This window comes from Parasteatoda tepidariorum, chromosome 3, assembly GCF_043381705.1.
Source record: "Parasteatoda tepidariorum isolate YZ-2023 chromosome 3, CAS_Ptep_4.0, whole genome shotgun sequence".
Classification (NCBI taxonomy): domain Eukaryota; kingdom Metazoa; phylum Arthropoda; class Arachnida; order Araneae; family Theridiidae; genus Parasteatoda; species Parasteatoda tepidariorum.
This window is the reverse complement of record NC_092206.1, coordinates 89,988,948-90,002,745: the sequence shown is the minus strand read 5'-3', so window position 1 is coordinate 90,002,745 and position 13,798 is coordinate 89,988,948. Positions and strand designations below refer to the sequence as shown.

At 33.7% G+C, this 13,798-nt stretch overlaps 1 protein-coding gene across 1 annotated transcript in view; it reads right to left on the bottom strand.

The window, feature by feature from the left end:
- LOC107446464 (sushi, von Willebrand factor type A, EGF and pentraxin domain-containing protein 1) overlaps positions 1-13,798 on the bottom strand; it is an 80,543-nt gene that overhangs the window by 11,276 nt on the left and 55,469 nt on the right. Inside the window, exons 22-27 of the mRNA XM_043053249.2 lie at positions 12,491-12,764; positions 10,108-10,315; positions 4,271-4,421; positions 3,346-3,402; positions 1,851-1,982; positions 883-1,005 (exon numbers count right to left, since the gene is read on the bottom strand). Coding sequence (XP_042909183.1) covers positions 883-1,005; positions 1,851-1,982; positions 3,346-3,402; positions 4,271-4,421; positions 10,108-10,315; positions 12,491-12,764 — 945 coding nt within the window. The remainder of the gene's footprint in view (positions 1-882; positions 1,006-1,850; positions 1,983-3,345; positions 3,403-4,270; positions 4,422-10,107; positions 10,316-12,490; positions 12,765-13,798) is intronic.

Below are 13,798 nucleotides of genomic sequence, written 5' to 3'. Positions count from 1 at the left end.
TCTCCTAAAGGTATTCCTCAACGCAAAATCTATGGAAAAAATCCCGTACCTCCCAATAGTGGTCGTAATTAGAGGTGCCTGGGAGTTTCACAGTATTTCATGAAACAACTAGACAAATCAGTTAAAACACATATTACTTGATCGTTAAAGTATGAAATACGGCTCTCGAAAGTTTTTTGAACTGGTTCTTGCTGCTTTTAGTCAGTTTTGAACTGCTTATAGCTGCTTTGCAATGACGTGTGTCTATGTACGTTTCACTCCGTTGCTCTTAGATTCAGAATTTAGACGGTATATTTATGTTAACTTATGTTGCTTTTCCTTATTATTTATTCACATTAGGTATATAAAATGCATTTTTCGAGAGATTTCAGCTATTTATGTTCAATTAATTCATAAAATAACTTCGAAATTGTATATTCTTTACTTTAACGGTCTATCATTAGTTATTTCAAAGAATAACTAATTATTCTGTAGAATAACTAAGTAAAGTATGAAACTTTTCATCTATTATCTGCCTTTAACTGACTTGCCTAGTTATTTTATGAAATACCTAGTTATTCTGTGACATAACTGAGTTATACGATAACAGATATATTTAAACATTTTTTAAGATAATTGATTGAATATTTTTGTATTTTTATATGAAATCTCTTAATTAAAAAGAAACAAAAATGATTGTGAAGCCATTGTGGGTTTCGTAAGAGAAGCAAGCAGGTGGAGTCAGTTAGTTATAAATATTTTTTAATAATCATTTCAACGAATGTTTGTAAACGTAATCAATCATTCATTCTAAGAAAAGGAAAACTTGATTTGTTGGAGTAAAATGTTATCTACTAGAAAGTGCTATGAATTTCAAGAATTTTTAAACAAAAATCAAAATACCTATGCAAGTGTGGTTGTCATCCGATAGAGTCATATTTTCTGGGCAGCCGCACTTGTAAGAACCATCGGTATTGGTGCAGAAATGTGTACAATTACCATTGTTTTCCTGACACTCGTTTATATCTGAAAAAATGATTAAATATTCACATTCTACTCACTTAATGAAAAAAGTTTGAAATTAACACCATGAATTCAATTTTTTTAAATAACTAGCTTTCTAGTAGTTTTAAAAAAGCCTTTCAAAAATTCCTATTTTTTTTACATTCAAATGGAAAATATTCATATGAAAATCAACACATCTTTATATTAAGGCAAACCTAAAAGGAAGTATGACACAAATATTGATTATCTTCTGTAATATTTACATTATTACAAAAAAATAACAGATATAGACAGTTAATGGGATTCACATAACCTTGCGCAAAAGCTTCACGATTGTTATATTCCTGGGGTTTGATAATTCGTTTAATTTAAATCCGATTCACTGTAAAACAATGGATACTCAAATCTCACGAAACTTTCTTCGTCTTTGATGAAACCGTTTCCTGGTATATGCTCCGAGCAAAAATTTCGTTAAAGTAACAAAATTTTCTAACTAATAACTAATAAAATAACTATCGTCACTTCTTCGAAAACCGAATTTTGCTTAATTAAAGAAAAATTTCATCCTTTTCATTTTTTTCGAAAAAAAAGAAGAAAAAAAAAAAGAAGTACCTCGTAGTGCCTAATATATTTAACTGATCTAATAATCAACTTTATTGTGGGCACCATATAAGGGGCAAAACACAACCAAGGAAAATAGAGCAGAGAGATAAATTACACGCATGCCCGACGCCAGATACAAGTAGATATTGAAGGTCAATATCTAAGAAAGTCGAAGACTTTTTAATGACCTTTGACCTTCAATGTAAGGGTCCGCTGAGAGTATTTATGTCATATCATTAAGAAAAAAAATTACATGTACTTACCATAATCACATAATTTTCCGTCATACCCTGAGCTGCAGTTACAATAAGAATAAGCATCACCTTCTATGCAAGGTTGACCATTCTGACAAGGATTAGGAGTGCAATCTTCAACTGGACGTTTGCTGCAATCACCTTCAAGAGATTGCAAAAGATTTTACACAGTCTTCGCCAGTTTAAAAAATATCATTTTAAAATTAAAAGCTTCTACCAAACTGTAAATAAGTACTCATATTTTTTATCTATATTTCCACTCAGAAGCATAAAAATTGGACAATTTATACAGATTCCGAGAATTGCTTAGAAGCTGTGAAAATTCCATCTATAGAGCTACATTCAATTATAATCTCCGTATTTTAAAATTTCTAATGGATCTGAATAATAAAGGTTTTAAAATTCTAATTTTTCCTGGATCCCTGGTCACGTAGGAATCACGTCCTGGTTCTACAGCAAAATCTTTCTGACAGGCTTAAGACGTGATGTTCAAACTGAAATAGTCCCGCAGTGAACTGATCGTTAAGACACGGTTCCCAGCAGATCATCGAAGGCAAGCATCACCGGCTGCGGTCAGTGTGCGGGTGGGCGGCCACTTGGATCAGTCTGCGTAGGGACCGACGGTGTGCGGTATAGGTCCTCGTTAAACTGCGTTACCGTAAAGTGCTCGACTTCGCGCGCAGGTCGTCGGGCTGCCGAAGCGGGGGTGCCATCCCCTCCACAGAGGATCAAAATTGTGATGGCATGTCTTCGGATCATCCTCAGGGATGTTTCCCAGACCGTCGCCAGTAGCCCATTGTGCAGCTCTAGTGCAACGTAAATTAACAACAACATCAACTGATCTTCCTCAGGGATGTTTCCCAGATCGTCGCCAATAGCCGATTGTGCAGCTCTAGTGCGACGTAAATGAATTACTACTACTACTCAAACTGAAATAATAAATGCTTTAATTACTAATTGGCAGATAGGATGGAACACAAAAATAAATAACAAACTGCATGAAATAAAACCGATGTTTTCCCCTTTTAAGATCCTAAATTGCTCCAGAAAAATGGAAGTACTAATAAAACGATTACTTATAGGTCATAGACGCCTCTTGTTGAACGAACCAGCGCCTGTTTGCCCCAGTTGCAGAGAATCATTCACTATAAAGCACATCTTAAGCCAGTAATTCAATTTTAAAGCTAAGAGACGGCGATATTTTAACACTGAATATCCTGTAATTATTGGAGACGATTGATTGACAATCCACATAGAAACCTTCTTCAATATTTTAAAGACACCGGATACTTCCAAAACTTTTAAACAGACTTTTAATTGTGATCAAGTGCTGAGCTCGGTATAGCCTTCTTTGACTCTCGCACAAAACTACCTAACTAACTAGTATTTTTATCAATGATATTGCAAAAAAAAAAAACATATAGCTGAATTTCAAGAAGTTAAATTTTTAAAAGCATACATTGTTATTTCGATGGAATAAAACACATTAATTATAATATCTTACTGTTTCCTTTGATTGAATATAAACAGTTACAGTTCTTGACTGCGCAGCGTCCTTTGCCTGGAAAAAAAAGTAAAGAAAATAATAGGTTTAAAATGATGAAACTAATTATTTGAAAATTAGATCATTTTAAAATGTTCTTTTTTGTTTGTTTTAGTTCCAACAAAATAATTCACGTTTCAATAAATATAGTTTTGTTTTGAACTTTAGAGTTTAAAATTTTCGTTTTTACTGCAGGAAATTTCCCTACGTTAGAAGATAACCTAATATAAACCTATTATAAATAACCTAGTAGTAATAAAACTTAGATAACCTATGTAAACCCAGGATAAACCGCTTCAGAACCGAAATGAAAGTTTCAGAAGCCACATTTCTTTTCCTTCAAAATATCAAAATCTAAATAAATTATGGCAGGACTTCTCAGGATTACGCAGTGGGAAAGTAATCTAGCCATATTTATTTATTTAATTATTTTTAAGCATTTATTTATTTATTTTATTTATTTATTTTATTTTTTAGTTTATTAATTTATTTAATTATTTTATCTCTTTATTTATATTTATTTATATTTATTTATTTACTTATATTTATTTATATTTATTTATTTACTTATATTTATTTATTTATTTATATTTATTTATTTATTTATATTTATTATTTATTCATATTTATTTATATATTCAGTATTAGAAACTCCATTGTTTTTCCCTAGATTTACTATAAGTTGCTTTTCTTTTAAACCTCAAATTTTAAATAACTTGCATAAGTGAAAGAGATTTTACAATGAAGGGTTTTTCCCCCGGTGTAGTTTCCTCCTAAAAACCAATTAAAAATACTTTGATTCATTTAAGATATACTTACTTTCTCAGAATATTATGAAAGAAATGTCCCTCAATATGAGGTCGTGAGGAAAATAAACAATGCTTACTCGAGCAGAGGTCTACTTTTTCTGAAACTTGAATATTTCCATGTACATTGTTAGAAACTTGAAGCCAGGGTATTAAATTTCCAATATAACCACACATTAACGGCAATGACTTTATCTCATTTTCGGACAACGCATAATCCCACACATTAAACTAATGGAAAGAAAAAAATTTGACCAATCAAAACTTTCAAACATAACTTTTCAAATTATATAACGCATAAAGAAGACATATACATTACATATATATATTACATGTAAGATCTTACGATCTTATTTGAAGAAAATAGTAGTCATTTCACAGACGAGGCACAAGTTGGCTTCTCTTAAGTTTTATTCAGCATTTTATGATATATTCTTAAGGACTAGGTTTTCTTTACATTTACATTACATTTAAGAATGTATGATTACGTTGTAAAATACACCAAAGGTAGCGCAAATATTAAAGAAGATATGCTTTCGAGAGAAACACCAGATTCAAAATTAAATGTAAACAATAATGTCACATCTTTTGCGATTAAGTGAAATTATTAAGGATTAATAGGTGACAATTTAACTGAAAAAATGTGTCGAAATTAATAATATATATTGCCTTCGTAAAAAAGGACTTACTAAAATGGTAGTACATTTTTCATTACGGTTAAAATTGTTCATAAAAAATTTGGGCATCCTGGTATTCAAAAAACAATTAATTTATTAACTCCTGTATATTATTGGCAAAACATTATTTCTGATATAACTAAAGTTATTAAACATTGTCGCGCATGTCAAGTGAATAAGAAGCCCCAACAAAAAGTATTTGGGCTTTTACAATCGATGTTTCTTGCAGATAAACTATTTAATCCACTTACAATTAGTAGTGTTGGTAGACTTAACCATTATAAATCAACAAAAAAATTTTTGACCTTAATTATGAATCATTTCACGCGATACATATGGGCTTTCGCTTCCAACTCAATTACAACAGAAACTTATACGACTTTTATTTATAAAATTTTTCATTTCAAAAAAATTCTTAAGCACCATAAAGTTAAACAACTTTTAACTACAACTCATAGGCCTGAAACTAATGGTAAATTAGAGAGACTGGGACAAACAATAACCAAGCGTTTAAAAAATAAAATTAATGAAAATTTCAAATAACGTGGCCTAAATTATTAAAAGTAGTTGTTAAGGAAGAAAATTTAGCTCTTTCTCAGTTACAAATTTTCCTTCGACACATTTATTAAATGGGTTAGTTCCATTTGAAAATCCTTTAAAAGAGGATCCTCCAATCGAAGAAACTTAAGAATATAGCAGATGAAAGGACAAAACACGAAAAAATTATGTTTGTGGATATAAATGTTTCACTAGGTGAGACAATCATGTATGAAGAGTTTAAATATCCTAAAGATAGAAAACTCACTCCGACGTTTAGTGGTAATTATACCATCATTAAAAAAATGTCTCATGTGAATTATGAAATCTATAAAAAGAATAATCATACTAAAGAAAAAACAGAAACCGCACGTGTTTCCAAACTAAGAAAATAATCTTTTAATTGGCATCTTGACTTTTTATGGCTCTTTGTGACAGAGCAATTCCTACGTCTTAAAATTAATAAGAGAATATATTTTTATCTATGACTTAAGACTCGTATGAGACATTCTATATTACATACATTTACATTAATAACGTAAATACATAAAGCAGAAACCAGAGGAGATCTTAAAACAATACGATAGAAATTCTAACGAGAATTTAAAGGAACTTCTTGTCAATAATTTCTTAAACAATAAGTAATAATGGAAAATACGATAAGAGTAATTCTAAGGAAAATTTAAAACACATTCTACTTCATAATTTCTTAAGCAATAAGTTATAATGGATTGCATGGTAAGGGAAATTCTAACGAAAATTTAAAACGAATTCTTATTCATACTTTTTCAAATATAGCTTTGCATGCCAAAAAAATTCTATTGATATTTAAAAACAACACGCATTCATACTTCCTTTAACAATATGTTGTAATACACGATAAATAAATTCTAATGAAATTTTAAACAGCTTCGCATACATATTTTTAAATAACGTGTTGCTGTAGATGATATGATAAAAATTCAATTCATATTTGAAAAAAAAATATCACATTCATACTTTCTTAAATAATATGTTGAAATTGATTACATGATGCAGAAAATCTATTGTTATTTAAACAAATCTCATGCATACTTTTTTTAAAAAATATGTTAGAATCAGTAGTTAATAAAGCAATTCTAGTGACATTTTAAAACAAATACACGTTAATACTTTCTTAAACAATATGTTAAAATTGATTTCAAAATACAGTAAATCTATTATTATTTTTACAAAAAATCAAATTCCTTTTTTTTTTAAATCGTATGTCACAATAAAGAGATTTCGTCAATATTTTCAAAAATATTCACATTTATACTTTTCTTAACAATGAGCTGCAATACATGATAAAAAAAAATTATAATGGTAATTTGAAACAATTTAGCATTCATAGTTTTTTAAACAGTATGTTGCAATAGATAATATGATAAAAAGATTCTAATGAAATTGTAAAACAAGTTTACATTAAGAGTATTTTAAACAATATGTTGTAATAGATTAAATGGGTTCGCCGGTAAAGGTGTCTGAATTTTTATCTGCAGGGGTACAGTGATGGGAGGTCACGTAAGGTCATTTTGACCTTGCAAAGATTTTCACTATTCTGCTAGGCTATTCGGCATACTTAAGAAAATTCATTTTCTCATATTTTATTTAGAAAACATAAATATGAAGGTGGCACACAACGTGGCAATTGCTGATTGTGGAAATGTGGTCAGCATTGCTTACAGGCAGCCTTTACTTTCCAGAAAAACTGGAACCCATAGATCTGCAGCTGAGTGGGCTTCAAGTTAACGCTGAGGATCAACCCCTTGACTAGAATAATTAAGTAGTTAACCCTTTCCTGAGCAGAAAATTTCGATTGAAAATTTTATTCGGGTAAGTACTACCTTAGAGAGTATATTCTAAATACAGTGACAGTTCTTTGTCGTTAAAAGAATAGTGGTTGCTAAGTGTTTAAAAACCGTTAGCTTTACATTTCTAGTGGTATGTCAGATTTGTTGAATTGGTGTTGCCAGACTGGCTAAACTGCACTGGAATCAGTAATATATTCGTGGAAAAAATTAACAGATTGGAAAAATACTAGGAACAAAATCTTTTTTTTTTTTATCGAAGCTAACGAATAACATGCGTATTTTTGATTCGGTCTAATTTCATTCAGCAAAATGGAAATTTCCCGCTTTTCAAAAGTTCCCGGTTACCCTGATTGTCTGAAAAATGTTTTATTGCAAAATTACTTAAATGGAATCATACGAGGATCGTTTTTCTAAGTAGGAGCCGTTTAAAAATAAAAAACCGAACGAAAGATAATTTTCAAGAAGCAAATTTATTTTCTGATTCTACATACGTTTCTCTTTTTTTTCCAGCATAGTTACCAAGCTTGCTTAAACACTTATCATACCTTACAACCAGATTTAGAATACCCTCTTCATACTAATTTGCCGCCTCCTCCGTTAACCAACAGGTCACGGCCGTTTTCACGTATTCATCATCATCGTTGTAGTGATTGCCACCAAAATGATGTTTGGAATATCGGAAAATATGAAAATCCCTCAGCGCAAGATCTGGGCTGGAGGAAGGGGAGTACCAAAACTTCTCAGCCAAAAGAGTTCAATAAACCTGGGATCTGAGCTGCGAAGAGAGTCATTGTCATAGAGTAGCGAAATTCCCTGTCAGCATGGCAGAGAATTTCGTTACTTCACAAATCTACCAGAAACTGTATGTAGCAGAGAAGTATTTTTAAAAACGCGTCACTGACCGTATCTCGTGCGTTGCGGGCGATTTGTTAAATTTGAACATTTTAAAGACACAGAACTGACCGTACAGGTTACTTACACAGCTGTAACTGAGCACAGTTGTTCCCAAGGAATGCCGGGGACACGACACAGGCACTCGTTGCAACGCATGCGTCGCATATTAGTGTACACAGCAAAACAGCCCTTAACTTTAAAAAAAAAAACCTCGTTGTTGTTGTTGACGTATGCCTGTTTGGGCAGAGGGGGTGCAATTGTTCTTGTTTTCCAGTAGCGACATCTATGGCCAAGAATTCGACTTCTGCCACACCATGCGCCGCACCCGTTTATAGGGCGGACCCATTCATACAACCATTCATTCATCCACAGATCGTAATTTTGACCTGAATCAGAGAACGATCGATCTCCAATCCAGTACCCCAGGAGGTATTGATTTGTTATGGAAACATGGAGGACTTTTGCAACTCGACAGACTTAACGTGCATCACTCACTTTACTGCACGGGGAGTCTTCGGCCGGCGGGGTTCGAACCCACGAACTCTCGGACATGGGCCCAGCTTCCTACCGACCAGGCTATCCCGGCCCAACAACCCTCGTAATAACCTTGAAATCTAAGTAATCAACGGAATCTTACCTCAGTAATGTCACCAACAAATGCTTCGAGTGTGCTAAAGGTTCCTCCCAAACTGTCTTGTTCCTGTCCTAATACAAACATTCCGGGCCACATGTAATTCTCGGTACCGATGCCGTCACCTGAAGCAGCAACTTTTCCATCGACAAAAAATGACCACTTTCCACCCTTCCTCTGCCATGTCAATGCGTAATGATGCCAGTTGAAATCACTAAAGAATAATTCATCTCTATAGTAATCTAATTAGATACAATTAGGTACTTCAAGAAGAAGATCACAAATGCCCACACATGTGACCTATGACGCCAGCGAAATCTAATCGTTTACAAGTAAATTGGCGTGCTGAATTTGAGCAAAATTTCTACTCATAAGTTAGAAAATTAATGAACGTGAAGTTAGTTAAATACATATCGCACATCGAATGTGTTGAAATATAATTCTTTCTNCATCGTTGTAGTGATTGCCCCCAAAATGATGTTTGGAATATCGAAAAATCACTCAGCGCAAGATCTGGGCTGTAGGAAGGGGAGTACCAAAACTTCCCAGCCAAAAGAGTCCAATAAACCTGGGATCTGAGCTGCGAAGAGAGTCATTGTCACAGAGTAGCAAAATTCTCTATCAGCATGGTAGAGAATTTCGCTACTTCACAAATCTACCAGGAAATGTATGCAGCAGAGAATTTTTTTTTTGCAGACTAAAAACACATCACTGAACGTATCTCGTACGTGGTGGACAATTTGTTAAATTTGAACATTTTAACGACGCAGAACTGACCGTACAGTTTACTTACACAGCTGCCACTGAGCACAGTTGTTCCCAAGAAATGCCGGGGACACGACACAAACACTCGTTGCAACGCACTCGTCACCTATTAGTGTACACAGCAAAACGGCACTTAACTTTAAAAAACAAAAACTACCCTCGTTGTTGTTTTTTTTGACGTATGCCTGTTTAGGCAGAGAGGGGTGCGATTGTTCTTGTCTTTCAGTGGCGCCATCTATGTCCAAGAATGCGACTTCTGCCACACCATACGTCGCACCCGTTTATAGGGCGGACCCATTCATTCATCTACAGATCGTAATTCTGATTTGAATCAGAGAACGATCGATCTCCAATCCAGTGCCCCCAGAGGTATTGATTTGTTATGGGAACATGGAGGACTTTTGCGACTCGACAGATTTAACGTGCATCAGTCACTTTACTACACCTGGAGTCTTCGGCCGGAGGGGTTCGAACCCACGAACTCTCGGACATGGACCCAGCGCCCTACCGACCAGGCTCTCCTGGCCCAACAACCATCGTAATAACCTTAACCGAAATCTTAGTAATCAACGGAATCTTACCTCAGTAATGTCACCAACAAATGCTTCGAGTGTGCTAAAGGTTCCTCCCAAACTGTCTTGTTCCTGTCCTAATACAAACATTCCGGGCCACATGTAATTCTCGGTACCGATGCCGTCACCTGAAGCAGCAACTTTTCCATCGACAAAAAATGACCACTTTCCACCCTTCCTCTGCCATGTCAATGCGTAATGATGCCAGTTGAAATCACTAAAGAATAATTCATCTCTATAGTAATCTAATTAGATACAATTAGGTACTTCAAGAAGAAGATCACAAATGCCCACACATGTGACCTATGACGCCAGCGAAATCTAATCGTTTACAAGTAAATTGGCGTGCTGAATTTGAGCAAAATTTCTACTCATAAGTTAGAAAATTAATGAACGTGAAGTTAGTTAAATACATATCGCACATCGAATGTGTTGAAATATAATTCTTTCTTTTCTCTGTCTTCTACTTAACTTAGATTTATTATTTGTTCATATTTTTTATTTTGTATCCCTGGCAACTTCGATACATAATTAGTTTGTCTATGTTCTACTTCGTGCCTGTCTTTGTGTTAGGTAAGAAATATTCAGTGAAAGAATTTAAATCTTTGTAAAAGAATATAGAATGAGCCACTTAAAAGAATTGATATTTGACCGAAATACCCACTCTACGTCACTTGCAGGTATACCATTATCAAAAAGTGAATAATTTTTTAATTGTTACTTAACAGAGTTCCGAATATTGTAAACATTTTTCTTTGATATTTTATTTGGATATGTTACTATGAAAAAATAAGAGCTACGTCTTTTTTTCTAGTTTGTTTGGGAACTATTTTCTTCCGAAATATTTAAACAAAAGATTTATATAATTAAAAAAAAAACGCCTCAAAAATGGCAGATAATTTGAAAAAGATCATCAAAAGATAGTATTTCTAACTTAAGTAAAATTATAAAACAATGCAGCAACAATGTTTTGCAGTGTGCCGGTACATTAAACAGACAGTTGTGTAGACAATTTAAATGGAATTGAATGGAAACATGCTCGGGAAACCTATTCTTAGCTTTTATCGTCACCAGCGACGTCTACCGACACACTTTGAGACTACTTTTGAAATTCAGTAAGAATAAATTCTCCGATTTCCTAAGCCAAACACAGTAAACCGAACGTTTCTATTTATACCTGTTTAGGAAATTTAAAATTTAAAAAAAAAATGTGTCAAGAACTTTATAATAAATATTAAAAAAATCAATGCTTTAAAATTAAAATATTTTGATAAATAATTAAATACAGTATTAAAATTTGTACCATCACAAAAGAAAGTGTTAGAAAATTGCTTTAATAATTTCTCAGAAAAACTATATCCCAAATTAATACATTGGGAGTACAAATTAGTTGTCCGTTTTTCTGTGGTTAAAAATGCATTTATTTTGGAATAAAATGAATGAACAGTATTGTCCATTGCTGGCCACTGCTTTTTCCCACCTCTCAGGCAATTTTCGAATTCCATCTCGAAAAAATGTCTCGTCTTTTGAGGCGATCCAAGTTAGCAGTCTATTTTCGATTTCTGCAAAAGAAGTGAACCGGTGATTTGCCAAATCATTCTGCATGCGTCGGAACAACCAGTAATCAGAAGGAAAAATGTCCGACGAATACAGCGGGTGCTGTAAAATATCATACTTGAGAGTTTCCAAATTATTGTTTACGACTTTTGAAACATCAGGCCGACCGGTATCATGCAGAAGATTAACTTTGTCATGTCTTTGCTTGTATTCCGGTACGAATCAATTGTAGCCTAAACCGTTCTCCCGTAATGGAATCGCCAGGTTGTAGCAGCTCATAGTGTGCAACACCATTCACCATTCTTGAAACGTCGAAACCATTCCCTACATGANGTATTCCGGTCATTTTTCTCGTAATGCACGACTCAAACGAATCAATTGTAGCCTAAACCGTTCTCCCGTAATGGAATCGCCAGGTTGTAGCAGCTCATAGTGTGCAACACCATTCACCATTCTTGAAACGTCGAAACCATTCCCTACATGATTTATCAGTTGGAGCATTGTAGCCATCAACTTCTACAAGCATTCGATGCGCTTCAGCTGCACTTTTCTTGCAATTAAAGCAGAAACATAAAACCTCCCGCAAATGCTGCTTAGTTACCACAAAATTTGACGTATTAGAAAATTAAAAAACAGGTTTTTTTGTATGAAACTCAAAGCGATATAAACTGAATATTATTGACAGATGTCTAACCTCTCTGAAACCAGCTGTCACTTTGAAACATTCATAACAGCCAGAGCCATCTTTTGAAAACGGACCGAACTAATTTGTACTCCCAATAATATGGGGAAGAATATCGAGACTTCCCTATAATCGTATAAGAATAGTACTCACTGATTAGCCTTCACTCCAGTGTGCAGCTCTTCTCCGTGGATGTAAATGATGAATCCACGTGTATCGTAAAACGTGAGTGCATTGTCCATTAAAATGTTCTTTTCCTTGTCATAGTAACTGTAAGAAAGAGGTGTTGGCCTTTTCATGGCCTCGTCATAATTCGTCCGCATGAAAAAGGACACAGTTATCGAATAAAGTCTCTTGGTATTCTGTACGATTGCATAATTTGCAGTGGATGGAGACATAAAACTCAATGAAAATTCTTTAGGCAAAGCTGAAAGAGATGCAAAATTGAATGGCAATTTCTGGAAGCAAAGCCGACAAATGGATGGTTGACCGCGTAAAGATGGCGATAAGGGTTTCAATTCGTCGTAAGATTTTTAAGCCTAAGCTTGTTAAAATGCACCATCCAATAGTAATATACTTTAGTGCTGTCCTCAATATAACGCGTTCTTTCAATCTAAATTTCAACGAAACAAAAAGCAATTGAATTCGGAAGACTCCGCAAGCTTGCTGAGATGCTACCCACAAAATTAACAAACGGTGTTATTTTACGCAAATATAGTCAAATAAGTGACAATGAAAACATGACTAACCTTACATCTTTATTTATTCTGTGATATTAACCTTGTTAAATTTTTTTCAGGCTCACGGCCTGTTAGAATTTATAAATGACAGAAAACTCTTAGGAATGGTTAAATGACGCCTAAATTTAAACACACATCACAATAATACAACTTCCTAGAATATTAAGCCTGTTCACACAGCTCCTCATAAGCATAAGCGGAGGGATACACCGCAAGTTTTCTAAATTTCTTCCGGTTTTGGAAGGGTTGTAATTGCTTACATTCAGTCAACCATCCATACACAAAATAGCGTTCTAAAAAGAAATTTTAAATGTAGATTTAATTATTCACGACTTTATATCGCTCATTTGGTGAAAAAATGACGTAATTGCAAAATCAAGTTACGTCATTGTTTCACAAAATGAGCGATATAAAAAATATTATTTTTCCTTTGAAAAACAGCGACCAATGGCAAAATAAAGGATAAATTCGGATTATTTATTCATTTATTTTATTTTTTTAACATCTCTTTCGATATTTTAGCGGGAATAAAGTGTTCTATATATCGCTCAATGATGTAACTTGATTTTGCAGTTACGTCATTGTTTCACCAAATGAGCGATATGAATGTGTTTATTGTTTATAAAAAGAAAAAGTTTCCACAGTTAGCCTGAAGGAATTGGACCTATAAATCCATGATTCCTCTACCATTAGGGATATTTTGTGGCAGAACTATGGTCAG